Source organism: Cottoperca gobio, chromosome 14 (genome assembly GCF_900634415.1).
Source record: "Cottoperca gobio chromosome 14, fCotGob3.1, whole genome shotgun sequence".
Classification (NCBI taxonomy): Eukaryota; Metazoa; Chordata; class Actinopteri; order Perciformes; family Bovichtidae; genus Cottoperca; species Cottoperca gobio.
In genome coordinates this window covers 5,562,083-5,578,811 of record NC_041368.1, presented here as the reverse complement: position 1 = coordinate 5,578,811, position 16,729 = coordinate 5,562,083, and the positions used below count along the sequence as shown (strand labels likewise).

At 41.3% G+C, this 16,729-nt stretch overlaps 1 protein-coding gene across 2 annotated transcripts in view; it reads left to right on the top strand.

The window, feature by feature from the left end:
* The window catches only part of spns2 (SPNS lysolipid transporter 2, sphingosine-1-phosphate), a 67,960-nt gene that overhangs the window by 35,126 nt on the left and 16,105 nt on the right, over positions 1-16,729 (top strand). For both annotated transcript variants that reach the window (XM_029447496.1, XM_029447497.1), the window contains exons 3-10: positions 1,727-1,863; positions 5,353-5,504; positions 8,088-8,154; positions 10,890-11,011; positions 12,226-12,378; positions 13,191-13,380; positions 15,293-15,358; positions 15,869-15,967. In XM_029447496.1, the coding sequence (XP_029303356.1) occupies positions 1,727-1,863; positions 5,353-5,504; positions 8,088-8,154; positions 10,890-11,011; positions 12,226-12,378; positions 13,191-13,380; positions 15,293-15,358; positions 15,869-15,967 (986 nt within the window). The remainder of the gene's footprint in view (positions 1-1,726; positions 1,864-5,352; positions 5,505-8,087; positions 8,155-10,889; positions 11,012-12,225; positions 12,379-13,190; positions 13,381-15,292; positions 15,359-15,868; positions 15,968-16,729) is intronic.

The following is a 16,729-nucleotide window of genomic DNA, read 5'->3' as shown; positions in this document are numbered from 1 at the left end:
AGAATACTCACAGAAGAGCTCTTAATCTGAAATTATTCCAGTGTCGTATTGATGTGTCTTTATGTGCTGTTGTAGCTTTTGCTGCTTTTTGTTTCAATGTGAAGTCCTTTTCTTTCTGTGTTTCTAATGTAACAGAATGATAGCAAAACATTACAGCATCAGTATCAAAGTCACCCTGAACACACAGTAGCACTAACGAGGGGGAAACAACAAAGGTAGAGAAAGTCTCAGTCAGTTATGATGTACATAATGAAATTGAAGCTGATACAATAAAAACCATGTACTGATCAGATTTTGGAAGTAATGTAACATGATCACTTATATAATATATTTTGGGGGTAACTCTTCTCGCATAATATGGTTACAAAAGGTCATCTTTTTCATTTTTTTCTCAAACCCTAATGATGTTCAAAACTAGAGTTATGCTATAATCTGATTATAGTCCCTTATCCTGTTGGCTGGCCTGAGCAGCTGTGATGTCTTATATAACACCGCCTTCCTCTCTTTTCTCTCTCATCTCCTCTTCTCCCTTCCTCTTCTGTATGTTTATGCTGATGATGTGTCAAAACACTCCAGCCTATCTCCCCTAGCTCCCCTGTGTCAAGAGAGCAACATCTCTGCCCTCTCCCCTCTGCAAAGACGTTAAACACGGTTTGAGAGTATTAAAAATTCAGGTCTGTTTGGGTTCGTCCTCCTCATAAATATTGACTGAAAGCCCTGAGAATGAGGCCTAGTTGTCCAGTCAGCAGCGGGGCAATTACGGGGGCACACTTTAAAGCTCTTGTGTTCCTTTCACTGGGACATAAGTCTGGTTGTAAGAAATTTAGATGGAGGAATTATTTATGAGCACACAGCCACCACGGTCCTCCGGTGCCGCTGTGTGATATATTGCTATTAATCTCCTTGCATCTGGTCAGTTTGATTGTAATTCTAGCAGTGATACATTAACGCCTGGCATGTTTTCTTTCCTCCAACACTTTTCTGATTTGTTTAATCGCAACAAACTGACAACATATAATTATATTTCTCTATTAAGAACTACCGTATTTGACCACTTTCCTGCAATCCTATACACTGATAAACATATTCTAGTTTTAAATGTCTATTTTAATTGAAACAAACGTTTCTTTATTTCTATATTACTCACTTGAAGTGGGATCTACTGCTAGCGTTATTTTAAAGTTACATCACATTGTATGACCTGTTTTTAAAATAATCTCTTTAACGTGACGACATTCCTGCTGTGTTTAAAGTTAACGTGTCGATAGCAAAGGTCTGTGGCAAAGCACAAAGCCATAATCTTGAGGTTTCCCATCCCTGGGCACTACATGTACAAGTCCTCCCCTCTCTTTTCACAAATGGATTATTTTACAACCCACATCATCTTTCTCAGTGACATTGCTCAGTGTTGTATCATCCATATTTAATATTCTTTTGCCAGGTTTCTTGTAGTAAGTGTAGGTGAAGTATAATGGAATCCTAATTGGTTGGAGTTGAATGGAGGCGTCCTCTGGCAGTCCTTCAGTGTGCCTCTGGCTGACTGCTATCACACAGTCAATCTGGACAGGTCTCGGATTAATAAGTGGACCTGAAAGCTGAAATACTTGCCTCAGTCCAGTTGGCATTCGAGTTATTTTTACCGCACAGTGAACAACATATGTCTGCATCAGTATCAGTCATTTTCTGTCACTATATCCAAAGTAACACTTTCTCTTTCCTTCTACAGTCTTCATCTGCAGCTTCATGGTGGCGGCTCCCATCTTCGGTTACCTGGGCGACCGCTTCAACAGAAAGGTCATCCTGAGCTGTGGCATTTTCTTCTGGTCCATTGTTACTCTGTCGAGCTCCTTCATCAGTAAAGAGGTACGACATCGCAACCGTTCTGACGCAAAGGGTGGCAGCACGAGAGCTGCAGTGTTATTCTATTAGGCAGCCGTCTCTGTGACGAGCTAATTATTCTGTTCTGATCTGGATATGCTTTATGTTAAGACTAGTGAAAAAATTACACGCTTGTTAAGTCGGACACCCACTTTGTAGACATTCTTTATGTCTCTCTCTCTCTCTCGCTTTCTCACTGGCCACCAGCCAATCAACTAATGAAGGCCCATGCCTCAGACTTGTCTCAATTACAATGCTTTAGAAGATAAGGCTCAGTTGTTTCACTGCCCCCTGACAAGTGGATCTAGGTTTGATATCTCTAAAAGCCCCTGTGTGCTTGACGCTGTTGGATGCATTAAACAATACAATTATTCTCAGTGGCGGGAGACGGGTTTCCACTGAGAGTAGCCTGTATGTGGCTCTGTATGTGTGTATGTGTGTGGTTGTGTCGAGGAACCCCATTATACAGTCTTGATGGACAGTTGTGATACAAATCTAACAGACTGACGATTTGAAGTCGCTCGACTGGCAGGGATATGTGGCATTAAAAGCTACGTGAGTTAAATTTATGCAACACACATAGTGTGTGCAGAGCAGTGTCATGGAGTCCCGCAGTGTTGTCTCTCCAGTGAGTAAGCCCATATACTGCTGAAGCTCTTCAGCCCAGAGCTATGTAAGAGAATGACAGCTCAGAGATGTCTCAGGAGGACGTCCTTTGACTTAAATCCCCCTTTAGACTCGTCTACTTGGAGACAAGATGGCAGCCATTTGCTAAGCAGGAAATACATTCATGCTGCTTATGGCTAAAATTAAATTAAGGGCCTCTTCCCCTCTGACAGATGCCACAAAGGCAGCTGATTGCTGATGAGGAGATGGGGAGTGATTTCCAGCACCTACAGTACTTTGCCCTAAACTTTAACTTTAGCTTTCAGACATGTTCCTGAATTTGCCAATCAAATGAGACAAGAGTAGATGGCTCTTATGTAATAGCTCCACAGCACTGTCGCCATAAGAGATGAAAGACATGACAAGTAATGAAATGTTAATGACCACTTACAACTGAGTCCTATCATGTAAGACACTGTGGGGCATTTTGGAAGGATTTGCAGCAGATGCAGAGTTCAGATCTTATGTAACAGAAATGTGCTGCTGCCATAAAATTAAATTGCACACTTTTTTCTGCATGAGCACAACAGATTGTCGTCAAACATTATCACTTTCAGGGCATTTGAAATTTGAAACACATTAGTGGCAATCTATTTATATTTTTATCAAATGGAAAGCACGACTCATTTAATTTATGTTCATCTATAAAGAGGGTGAGACAAGGAAAATCACAACTGAACTACTGTTATTGTTCAGCCTGGCTGATTGATGATCCTTTCTTCTTTTTAGCACTGAAAGTCATCTTTATAGCTGCAATTATGTTTTTATTTGAATACTAAAGTAAGAAGAGGGTGACATAGGTTGTTGCAAAGTGGATAATAAATTGTAGTATTTTAATGATATCTATAAAATATTTCCTTCTAAACAAATGTGCCAATTGATACACTAATTAGTGTCAAGCCTTCTATGTCCTATTAAATAGATATAATTGTGCAATAAGGGAAACGGTCTATGTACTATAAACTGTGCATAGAAAACGTTTTACTAAAACATTCATGAAAACTTAAAATTTGGCTAAATATGTTTTAAGCCGATATTTAGTGCTACATAGCAAATGTTAGCATGTAAACACGATGTTGAAAATAATAAATATTAAACCTCTTGGAAATTGTTTCAGAACAGTTGAATATCTATATCCTATATTCTTTTTTATCTCATCATAGTTTTCAATCTGCTTTTATAACCAACCTTTGGTATTGCTGCTTTTTGTTGTCAGCTGCTCGCATTTCTGTTCCAAGTGGCGTGAAAGTCTGGTGACCACATAATCAAAAAGGATCACGATCCCACTACAAGACGGACCGTTAAAAGAAGAAAATAGACTGATTGTAAATCATTCAAAAACAATGTGACAAGCACAAAGATATACAGCAGAGAGAGCTCAGCTGTGATCAATCGTGAACAAAGCCAACACAAAAGTAGAAACAAATAACTGTTTAAAGGAACAGTTCACCACAAAAATACATATGGTTCCTCTTCGCTATAGTGCTATTTATCAATCTAAATAGTTTTGGCGGGAGTTGCCGAGTGTTGGAGATATCTGCCATAGAGATGTCGGCCTTCTCTCCAATATAATGGAACTAGATGGCACTTGGCTTGTGGGGCTCAAAGTGCCCAAAAGATAAATTTGAAAAAGTCAACAGCAATGTCTCTTTCCAGAAATCATGAACCGGTTACTCAAGATAAGCACTTTTCCTTCTGCGTGGTGATATGGGTGGTAGGTGTATTTTAGAATAAAGAAAAGTAGTTCCTACATGAAACTGCTTACAACAAGGTCAGTGGATTAACTTGAGTAACAGAGCCTTGATTTCTGGAAAGAGACATTGCTATTGAGTTTTTCTAATTCCTTTTTAGCACCACAAGCCGAGTGCCATCTAGTTCCACGGTATTGGAGAGAAGCAGACATCTCTACAGCCGATACTGTATCTCCAACACTCGGCAACTCACACCAAAACAATCTAGATTAATAAATAGCACCACAGGAAGAAGAAGAGGAACAATATGTATTTTGTTGGATGGATCCCCTGAGTGTCATCTCAAAGTGAGGTGTGTGTTTGTGGTGTAGTCTCCAGAGCATGGTTGATGGTTGTGTGTGACCCCGTGACGTGATGTCTCAAGCGCTACCTGCAACTAATATTACTCATGAGACTAATGGACAAATTAGTGGCCAATATTTGCACTTTGCGTCATTTCCTCCGGAGTGTGGGGGAACCAGATTTCTTCACGAGCAGACACGGTGTCCGAATCCAGTGAATAGTGGTTTCCATGGAAACAGTTAACAATCCAGCTGCCTACACAAGTGCCCCTGCCAGCGTTCAGCTCGTATTCAAGCCTTTTAAGTATTCCTCTTTTCATTTATCACTTTATTACATCTGGTGGAAGATAATGTGTCGTGGTAATTTAATGTTGCTAAATTGTACTAAACACATTAAAATGCTGACGTGAGGCTACTTCACAATTTCATTAAGTAAATATTAATTGGTTGATCAAGATAACCTCCTCCAGCTTTTTGGACCAAGTGCAACAACATTTCAATCAATGATGGCCTGTATGTTCTCGTGTTCATGGGATTGAGTATTAGCTTCTCACTAATGAATAACTACATGCTTCATGTTGTAACGTGTGTTATTCACTAACTAACCTAGCTAAATCACTGTGCGTGCTATCAGTAACGGCATTTTAGTACTAAAGGTAGTTACACTGTTTTGTGCTCTAATGAAAAGTAGGTGAGGGGAAATGGTTGTTGGGTTGTTGACACGCAGCTTGTTAACAAAACTCCTACTTCTTTTTTCACTCTTTCTCTCTCTGCAGTACTACTGGCTGTTTGTGCTTTCCAGGGGACTGGTGGGTATTGGAGAGTCCAGCTACTCCTCCATCTCTCCCACTATCATCGGAGACCTGTTCACGAGCAACAGCCGCACCATGATGCTCTCTGTCTTCTACCTGGCCATCCCCCTGGGAAGGTAAGAGCAGATAGATCCTGTATACTTAAAGCAGACCCCAGCAAACAACAATTATATTTTGGGAAGCGATCATGCGGACATTTTATGAAAATATCGCTTGGTGATTTCATGGAATTCAGCTGGTTCTTTACATGTTTAATCCAAAGGTGCAAAGGAATCAGGAGAATCAGCATTGATAATTGAAATTATCCTCACATAGAGAAAGTCAGGCTCGCTCCTATCTGGCTCGTCCAGAGTCAGACACAGAGCACAAAGAGCTCAGGCCCTCTGCAGAAAGAAAAGCAGAACTTACAATTGGCTGTGTGAAGCTTAAAGGAGGATAGGAGGCTTTTTGCGATGTGGCGTGAGGGCTGTGAGAGTAGGAGGTATTATTAAGCTCAAATCTCCAGCCTTTTCATTTCATTCAATCAGAAAGAGGGCCACTGGGAAAAAACAAGCCAAGCAATAAAAGATGAATGTACCGGTGGCTGCAGCACGGGAGCCACTTGAGGTTTATCGTTATATACAGGGCCTAGCAGCTAGCTGCACTGTTTTCCAGCTTCCAGCTGCATGCAGAATCACACACAAGGAAATGTTAAGCAAAAGGAAAATGTGCTGCAGTCTCTGTACACTTTCAGAAAATTGTGCCCAAGATAACATCCTCAAATGTCAATAACTCAAATATATTTAGTTTGCTGTAATACAGAAGTAAAGAAACCAGAAAATATTAACATTTAAGAAGCTGGAATCAAATAATTGATACTTTTTTCATAAAGAATTACTCAAACTGATTAATCAAAATAGTTTGCGGTTCATTTTAAAGTTGACAACTAATCGATTAATCGTTGCATCTCTAATTAAATGTGTTGTTGCAGAGCAAACCACCTTGATGAATGGCTGTATAACTAATTGAGTGTACTAATCATTTAAGTTTATAATGGCAGATTGGAGACAGTTGAATGAGGAAGGGAATGTCTAAAAGTGGTTGTGTTATGAGAAATGTTTGGGTCACAGTAAACTGCTCAGCAACACAGACAATAGAAGGTGAAGGAGTGGGCCTCAGTAAAGTGCAGTCAAACATCCTATCCAGTCTTGTTTGTACCGAGGTTGTTATGACCATTTCCAGGAAATGACCTCAGGAATTAGACCGGATTCACAGGAAATGGATTCCCCTGCTCTCCCTTTCCCCCCCCCCATAATTTAAACTTGGCCGCAGAGACAGCTTTCTGTGCGACGCCGGTGTTTGATGTGAGCATATTTTTCATGCTCCAGTTTTATTGTTGGTGTTGAACTTTCCAAACACTCTCTGGGTGGACTCTGATAAGATTAGATGTTAGTCACCCACTGGAAATATCATATGTTGTCTGAGCCTGTTTATACTGCCGTGTTATTTTTGGAGAACTAATCGTGGAAGCACAAGCGTAGACTGTTTCCCCCTTTGCTCTGTGTGAGCATGTGTGTCAAACTAGTTAAACATGTTTTGGCCCTTTAGCAGCCAAAGCTGATAAGAACCTACCTTTAAATCGTTGGCTCCATTTGATCATCAATCTATTGCTCCAATCTGCTGTTCCAATGGAAAACAACACCTCTAGGCCAGAGGCTCAGCACATGCAGACTAACAGGTTCTCTGAGAAATCAGGAAGTGTGATTGACTTTTACTGGCTAGTTCCAGTGAAGAGGCAGTGGGAATAAGATGAGATGGTGACAAATGAAAAGGGACTAGGGCTACGAAGAACACATGAAACATTTTAGCTGAATGATCTCTATTTTTTAAGATACTCTCTCATTTGGTGTTGATGATGGCGCTGTCATTTAAAATTGGTCATGTTTCACAGGTGAAAACCCTACAAATTATGTTTATTATCACCTAAGGCACAAATCACATTTGAGAAGCTGGAATCAGCAAACATCATTTGTGCTTGAAAAATGACGTAAAATGAATGACGTATGATGATGATGAAAGATGATGAATTGCTTATCAAAATAGGTCACACTGATCACAAACAAATATAAAAACTAATCAGCTCTTTACTGCATTATTGTGTTGAGATTATGCTCACATACTTGGCTATCAGTCCTTCAGTTTACTCTTTGTCCTTCAAATACTGATGCTATCTAGCAGCAGAGGCTTATCACAGCATTAAGGGCCCTTTATCTGATCTGATCTGATCTGACAACATTTTCCTCAAAGCATTTCACTATGTTGACACACAAGACATTTCATAACAGGTAAAATGCGGTGGAATTCATTTACACTGTGACAACACACAGCCTGTTAGTGGTGCGCTCTGTTGGCTCGTGGGTAACTTTGCACCTGCATTTTGTGGCTATGTGCACAAATCACACTTCCAGAAATAGACCAACTAGCTAAGTTGCTACCGGTGCTTTGATCAGTTACACTGTCATAAGCTCTCCATATCAAGTACCCAAACACTCAACGTGGCAGACAAACAGGATGTGTGTAGTGAAGGCAGAAGCATATAAGTGGACTCTGGACACTGACTCATTTATACATTATTATATAATATACAGTATACTGTGTACTGGTTGCAGCGGGTTCAGAGTAATGTATTTGATGTTTTGTGTCTTTCTGTCTCTCTGCAGTGGGTTGGGCTACATCCTGGGCTCCAGTGCCAAGGTAGCTGCAGGTGACTGGCACTGGGCACTGAGGGTAAGGGCATCATCATCTCCCAACACTGCACACAAACATGCACACACAGACGAACACCCCCTCCTGCAGGGCTTGGTGGGGAGGCCTGTCTTGTATCTGGGGTCGGAGGGGTCATTGGTGGCAGAAGCACCGGGGGGGCATTGTAGGGAAGTGACAAAGCAGAGAGAGCTAAAGGCTCTCACATACATCCATATCAGCATCATCTCAGCCTGCAGCCGACAGAACCCTTTCTGAAAATGCTTCTAAAAAATGTAACATCAAACTCACTCAACATCACCTAATATGTGTTCAAGCTAAAAGGCCGTATGTCGTAGTGGATTTCTATTAAAGATCAAGGCCGATGCTAGCTTTTTCTTTCTCAGTCCCTGTAAACACATTTATCTTTCATTACACTTTCCCCCATGGAGGTCGTCTCCGGTGAAGCTGGATCAATGTCGGCCTCAGTGAAAAAACAAGGTGTCAGGGCTTCCTCAACCTGTGTGTATAGTGTCTCTTTCAGTACAGGGAAATAATGAAACATAGCGTAAGGTTCCATTGTTATCTGAACACACGCTGCATGTGCAAAACTGACGCTAGAAGGGTATGTTGAAGATCATAGTTTGACCCATAGGACCACTGACCACACTGTCGTATTTGTAAGTACAAGAGCAGCCAAGAACAATAACCACAAGTTAACTATTACATCTATAACAGCCTTGCTTTTTTTAAACAAAGGAGCACAATGGAAAGTGCATGGGCTGGACTGATCAAAATTAAGAAATCAAAATGTGTACCAGAGAAGGCTATCACAAAGACACATTTGTTTCTACGTGCTGGCTCGCAAAATGCCCCAAAGGTGCTCCAAGAACATTAAGGCTAGCCTTTTAATTAAAGGCTAATTTAAGCTCTCAAGAGAAATTTATCTGAAGAACTTTGCCGTGATGTCCCATCTTGATAAGGTTTTACTTTAACAACAAAAAATCCTTACTGGACAGTTTTTTGTGCAGTAGCACACTTACTGCATACTTAAGAGCAGACACAGGTGTTAAACCAGGACCATAAATCACTGTTGTCATAGCATTTATTTTACTGGGACTCCAATGAGTACTTGAGACAAAACGTTTAGAGGCATACCAGCAGTAATAGAGAGGACCAATGAAATGTCTAACAGGACTCCCCAAGAGCAACTGACTTCAGGTTCATCTTTTAGAATCCCTAAAACAAAGCACGACCTGACTCTTCTTAGACTGACATTTTAAAGGAAGACATTAAACATCCCCTCAGCATGTCGTGGTGGAAGAGATTCCTGGAGGTGGCAGCTCACTGGGTTTGAGGAAACAGGACATACGTCCATTTTCTTCTTGTCATGGTGGAGTATTAAAAAGAAAAAAACAAAGAGCGGGGCAGTTTGTTCCATAGCAGCCACAATGACATTCCAATAAAACAATCTCAAAGCCAATTAATCACTGGTGTGGCATGCAGAGGAAAACAAATACCAAGACATGAAACGGGTTCTGTGTAGCAGTATCCTGCTTAAAGGAAAAAACACTGCAGCGCTTCCGTTTGTTTTTGCCGAACATGTTCCAGCTACCTTCCTTGTTTAGCAAAAATGTGGATGATAAGAAGGAACAGGGGGATGCTTAGAAATGAGGAGCAGGAGAGGGCGGTAGCTAATTTGTTTGATTGCCAACCATCCATGCAGGAAGTGTCTAATGGGCCCTGTGGGAGTCATGGTCAAAGGTCACAGACTCCTCGTATCTTGTTGAATAGTGATGAGGGGACTTGAGTGCAAAACTTGTGCAAAACAAAGCTAATATTTATTTTCTTTGAGATGAGGTCGCTCTGTACCTTCCATTAAGCTTCCTCTCGCTGAAAGCACATTATCAGATTCTGATGTAGATGTCGATCTAATTAAGTTGCTCCATACAAGGAGAGGAAGATTGGAGAGAAGACACAATATAGGAAAGGAAATAATCAGTGTGTGTGTAATCCCGCACCTTTCAGACTATAACCACTGCATTGAGCAGCATTATCAACCATGTTATGAGCCACATCAGACTCAGAATTACTCCCTCAATGAAAAACATGTGCACACACACTCGTTTACACAGCCACACACACACACACACACACACACACACACACACACACACACACACACACACACACACACACACTGTACCACAATACTTGTGCATATAAATGGCTTCTATAAGCTACAAAATATAATATGATGAATTTCCCCTGACAGATGAAATTGGTTTTGCTTTTGTGAGCAATTTGTATTACTTGAACAAATCCTCCCCCACACATCCCATCCGGCCTTTTGTCTCCCCCACAGAGACACACACATGCACAAACATGCTATCTCAAAACCCATAAAAGATGATAGTGAACATAATAGCAGATGGGCGCTTATAAAGGTTTTCACCTTGGTGCAAAGCTCACAAAGCTTCTTTTAAAGACCAAAAACTCTTCTTGAGTCGTATATGCTTATACACATAGGCGAGCCCCCCCACACACATAAATGCACAACAGAGTAAGCAGAGGGAATGTTCTCAGCTCCAGAGGGCTTGTATAGGATGTCAGGCGTATCGACAAACACACTGGCCGTCCATTCAAATTTTGTAAACACACTGTTCTTTGTCCTGCATCTCATGTCGGCCCCCCTCCAAGCCACTCGCACTATGACTATCATGTCAAGTGAGATGTGTTAACATGATTCAAAGTCTGATAGGTGTTTCTTGCTCCGGTAGGTGTCCCCAGTTTTAGGGATCATCGCGGGATCCCTGATCCTGGTCTTCGTGCCTGAGCCGAAGAGAGGCAGCATCAAGACCCGTACGTCCTGGCTCTGTGACATGAAGGCGCTCGCTAAGAAGTAAGGCCTGCCGTCAGCCTCAGAGAATACTCTAGGTTAACCTGTGTTAACCTGTTCAGTGATGTATCCTTCATTTCTCCCCAGCAGGTCACTAAGAGCCATGCGTGCTCACAGTTGAGCTTACACTGGTTGAATGATAGACCACATTCATAATATATTAAGTCTTTTGAGTGGAGCTTTGGGTATAAATAAAACCATTAGTCCATTAATCGATTAGTGAATCAATTCAACTATTTTGATCATTTATTAATCGTTCAAAAGAATACTAGACCCACACAACCCATTATACATCAATATTAAAGGTAACACACTCCTTTAATTGTTACCTTTAATTATTTTCTTGTGTGCCTCCATGGTAAACAAAGCTGAGAACATTCTTGATGAATTGAAGTAAATGGGGGACGCGTTTAACAACAGCTGAACTATATAAAAAACATCTGTTTACACTCTTAATTCAATTCATCAAAACATTTCTCTGTTTTTGGATTCTTCAGTCACTATGAAGTCATTTTGTTGTGGGCGAAGCATTTTTTCAGTTTTCAAGTAAAAATGCTAAACATTTGCTGGTTCCAACTTCTTGAGTTTCTGATGTTTGATAGATAATGGAAATGATCCTCGAGCCCTAAATACAAACATACACACTTATAACATTTCTACATTCACTCATGGGGAGCGATAGTAGCCATTAGTCAACACAAGACACAGTGAACCAGTATCGTCCACTCACCAGCACTGCACTACTGCTGAACTGTGAAGGGAGCATGCTACAGTGTTGAGCATACATGCACAACACTGTAGGCCCTTGTTATTATATGACCTGAGGGCTGCATTTCTTTAAGAAATGTTATAAACTCTACTGTGATGTAGCTTGTGCAGGGTTTATGGGAACCACATATTCATCCCCCCTCTCAGTGTGACTTTTAGCTTTACACAGTCTTTCCCATTCCCAACTAATGGAAAGTGTTAAAGAGTGTTATTTTTGTCTCCTGTATAAAACTGTCAACCTTAACTGCATATCATTTCAGCACCAGAGCTGCTATAAATTCTAATTCTCACCTGCAAGATAATGCTAATCTTGTGTAACCTCTCTGTTATCAGATGGGTTTTACAAAGAGAGAGACAGAGCAAGTGTGACAGAAAACAGCATGTTTGCCTTTTGTAAGCTGAGATAATCACTTGTTTTAATCATTTTGCGTGTATCTTTGTTTGGCTAGTCGGAGCTACGTGTTCTCTTCCCTGGCATCCTCGGCGGTGTCTTTTGCCACTGGTGCGTTTGGTGTGTGGATCCCTCTGTACCTGGCCAGAGCCCAGGTGGTGCAGAAGACGGCAGAGGTCTGCACAAAAGCGATCTGCAGTAGCACAGACAGGTGAGAGGTTAATGACTAGACACAGAGTGCAGGCTTTGAAGTCACTGGTTTAATCTGAAACCTTGTAAAAGAGAAAGATACCAGCATTGTGTTTAAAGCTGGATGAACAGGACTGAACTACTATAGAGCTACAGTAGTTCAGTCCAGTTCATCTACAGTGGAAACCTCTTATAGTGATAAACTGCCTATATGGATAAAAAAGCCTGGGCCAGAATCATTCCTATACAATTGCTGTTTTAATAATTTGCTTATAAAAATCAAGTAGTCTGCTTACAGTGTTGATTTTGGGTGTTTTCATATATTACAACATGTGGTAAAAAATGTAGTTATTTTAGATTACATTTTTATATTAAGCGTCTACAGTTTATTTACTGGCCTGTTGAACATTTAGAAATGCACTGAAGCCACCGTCAAGCTGTGGCTGACATTACTGTATCTGTACACAGAGCACTACTGTTTTACCCTTATTATAAATTGTACTAAAGTAAGCTATATGTTATACACAGTACTGTATTAAAGTGTACTTGAATTATATGTAATTTAATTTCTACAGTAATTCAGTAAACAGCAAAAAACTGTCCGTTTCATTACTTTGTATTCATGTAATAAATATACAAATGTCAATTAGATGGTTATCTGCATGAGAAATATAGAACCCGAAAATTGGTTTCCACCGTATTTATATTGAAAATATTCCAGTGTTATGACCCATGCTATTTTTTAACTTTAACTTCCTTTGCGTGGTTGCATGGACTAAAACCTTGCATGATATATATTTAAAATAACAGTTATGTCTCTGCTCTCCCGTCCAGCCTAATCTTCGGGGCGATCACCTGTGTGACGGGTCTGTTAGGCGTGGTCATCGGGGCGGCCACCACACGCCTGTGTCGCCAGAAGACAGAGCGAGCCGACCCACTCGTATGCGCTGTCAGCATGCTGGGCTCGGCCATCTTCATCTGCCTCATCTTCGTGGTGGCCAAAAAGAGCATCGTAGGAGCCTATGTAAGAGTCACTTCCTGTAACTCTTTTGTGTATATTGTGTCTGCAGCAGAGGAAGTTTAATTGAACAGTAGAGAGAGATGGGATTAGGTTCCTTTTTGCTTTCCTATTTCCAAAACTCAACATGTCCTCAGTGAAAAACGTTCCTCTCACAAAGAGCAATTATGTTAATTACGGATTAGCCTCAGAGGCTGAAAATTAAAAGGGAAAGTCTGGTATCCAATCTAACAAGAGAAGGCTTAGTAAAAGCTCATCGGGTGGAATAAAGCATGTAAAAGACACCTTGACTGATGCCAGTTCCTTTGAGGCACAGAGGCAGTGAGTGGGGGTTGCTCCTCATAATGAATAGTCTAATTGCAGGTTAGATTGAGGCGGCCTCAGGAGCTGCTGCAGGTAGTCTCAGGAAAATGCCCAGAGAGCTTGTGTGTCTGGTTGCCTTGTGAAGCAGGAAAGGGTGCAACTGAACAATCCCTGCCCTGAAACAATGCACTCTGAGCTGTTGGACTCACTAAGCACACATTTCTCACTCTTATCAGAGACAAAGGAAGAGGAACTGACTCTCCACAACTTGGGCGGTAATAACGCTGGAAAGCTGGAAAAGATGGAAAATATTTCCCATGCGTGTAAAGGAACATAACAAACAGCCTGAGCCGACCTTGACCTGTTTGTCCTCTGAATTCTTTACAGTATACATGTGAGGTGTGTTTAAGCATGTAATCTTATCTTGGACAATGACTGCTCTTATAAAACTGCGATGTATTTCAATCAACAAAGAATGACATTATAAAATAATAACCTTATAAATTAAATGCTCCATAGTGTATGTAGTATATGGAGGATGGAAAATACTTGTCCTCAACAGCTGCTACACAAAGTTGTGATAAATAACTTGCATAAGTAAAGATTACGATTTAATAATTCAAATGTATATGAACTCCCGGGCGCATATTTACTGATACTGAGACTCACATACTGAGTTTGCGGCTGTCATGACGGAAATATTGCATTTCTTCTCTGAATATAACCGTATTTTGTCATACGAAAACATACAAGGCTTTAAACATGAGACTTCACTTCTTCTCAGACTACTCTACTGTACAATATTAAATCATCGTACAGTACGGCAGCAGTTGTAAGTGATCAGCTCAGGTTTCATGGCGGAGCACTGACAGATGTGTCATGTTATAAGGCGTGACGTGGCTGTAACGATTGACCCCACGCAGCTGTTGTTTCGTCAACACGCAGCTAATCGGAGGAAAGGCTGGGCTTCTCTCTTCTGAGAGTCAACGTGTCGGTCACGGTGTCTGGTTCGCAGCTCTCAGAACAGACTTGTCTACTTCCCCTCTGTCAGTCTGCTTCTGTACTGTAGGTCTGGCATAAACCGGCCGTGTAAAACTGTGTCAGACGAAACCAGCCAATACAGACACACAAGATTTCCCTGCAACCAAATTCCTCTGGGTCTGTTTTTAGGAAAGCAACACCAGCTGGTACCGGCCCGTGTACATACAGTAGTCTACATGTTCGTTTAGTACACTGTATATCCAGTCCACCATAATATTTACAGGTTTCTGTTTGACCCATTCAGAAGAAGGACATAAATTAAAGTCTTGCAGCTGGATCTAAACTTAGGAAGTGTTAAGAATAAACAATCCTTATCATCATGTGCTGTTTTTCAGCTCGTAGGCTAGTGAGACTAAATGAAGGCCTGTATCTCCTTGTATAATTGGGCCACAACATAATAACATGTTTTTAAACCACAGCAACCAAAGCACTTTTATTCAGCGCAGGATTCCCACACACAGTAGCAATATCTGCAAACCTCCTCTTTTGGCTTCATGTCTGGTTACCAGTCTTTTGTGCAGTTGATCTTAATTAGCGCCACTAAATGGACACTTTTTTTATCTGCTTTATTTAGGTTTGCATCTTTATAGGAGAGACGCTGCTTTTCCTGAACTGGGCCATAACAGCGGACATTTTAATGGTAAGTACTTGGAGCCTATACTTATCCAGTGGGTCATTGGAAATTCCTGCAAGAAACGGCGGTCATCCAATTAGACACAGTTTTGTGAAATGTGTGAGTGGACTACAGTTTGGGTGGGGCTGAGCATTACTGTCTTTACCCAGATTGGTCATACACTGCTCGTGGAAACATATGGAGGGGAGCCCTTTCTCTCATGTATGTTTTGGTATATAAAAGTGAAAACTGGAGCTTGAGTGAGCCAAACGAAATTAAACTTTCAGTAAGGTGCGTGTACTGACCAGTGCCTACATTTGTAATTAGGTTGGAGACTGTGGTGAGTATGTAGAGACAGAGATAGACCATTACTGTGACTGACATGTCTGCCTGCCGTGTTCTGACCCAATGAGGTGGGCTCTGCGTACATAATTGAAGACTGCACGAGTCTTTTTAACATGGCTGAGTCAATCTTTCTACCTCTGTCTCATCATCTCACATGTATTTTTCACCCTCCGTTTCTCTCTGTGTGTGCAGTTCGTCGTCATCCCCACGAGGAGAGCAACGGCGGTCGCCTTTCAGAGCTTCACCTCTCATCTTTTGGGTGACGCAGGAAGTCCGTACCTGATAGGCCTGGTAAGACTCCTCCAGAAGAAGATGTGTAAGGGGGGGATGTCTTTAAAAATTACCCCAAGTCGTAAATCCCAGATGGAATGCACATCTTATCAGCGTATATCATTCATACACTCACACCATGTATTGAGATACCAGTTCAGCCGTTGCTTTAAGTGGGCCAGTGCAAAGTGAGGTACAAGAGGAGCTTTTAGCACACGTCTCTGGAGGGCTGGTGAACAGAGTTGTGATTTCAGCACGGCTCTTCAGGCTGTCAGTGGTGTTTTCTAGTAAATCAGGAGGGGCCGGTGTTGCTGTATTTGATTGGTCAGGAGATGAGAGAGTGGTTCTGACTGGGAGGCTAGGCCTCTCAAGGTCAGAGTCAATCAACCCCCAACATCGCCTGTCCACCCCACCCCCACCTCACCATTCAAACTGCATGCATACATCCTGGAGGCTAGAATACAAGTGCCGCTTGCTATTCAATGGACTGTAAAACAGGATCCACCTCAGACTGTCAAGCAGCATTCTTCTCATTCCCAACAGAGAATGAACATTTCAGAAGTTAAATAGTAACTCCGTGGAGGTACTCATTCTGTATGCCTTATTTGAGCGTACAGGAAGCAAGGAAAAATAGAATAGAAAAACATGTATCAGTAAAATAACGGCCATATCACAATCTTCACATGATATCCTAATGTTTAACTTTTTATATCAGTATATATGATGTGTTATGATGATGTGCCAGGAAAATGCTATGAGAGAATAGACTGCCTTAGTGTCATG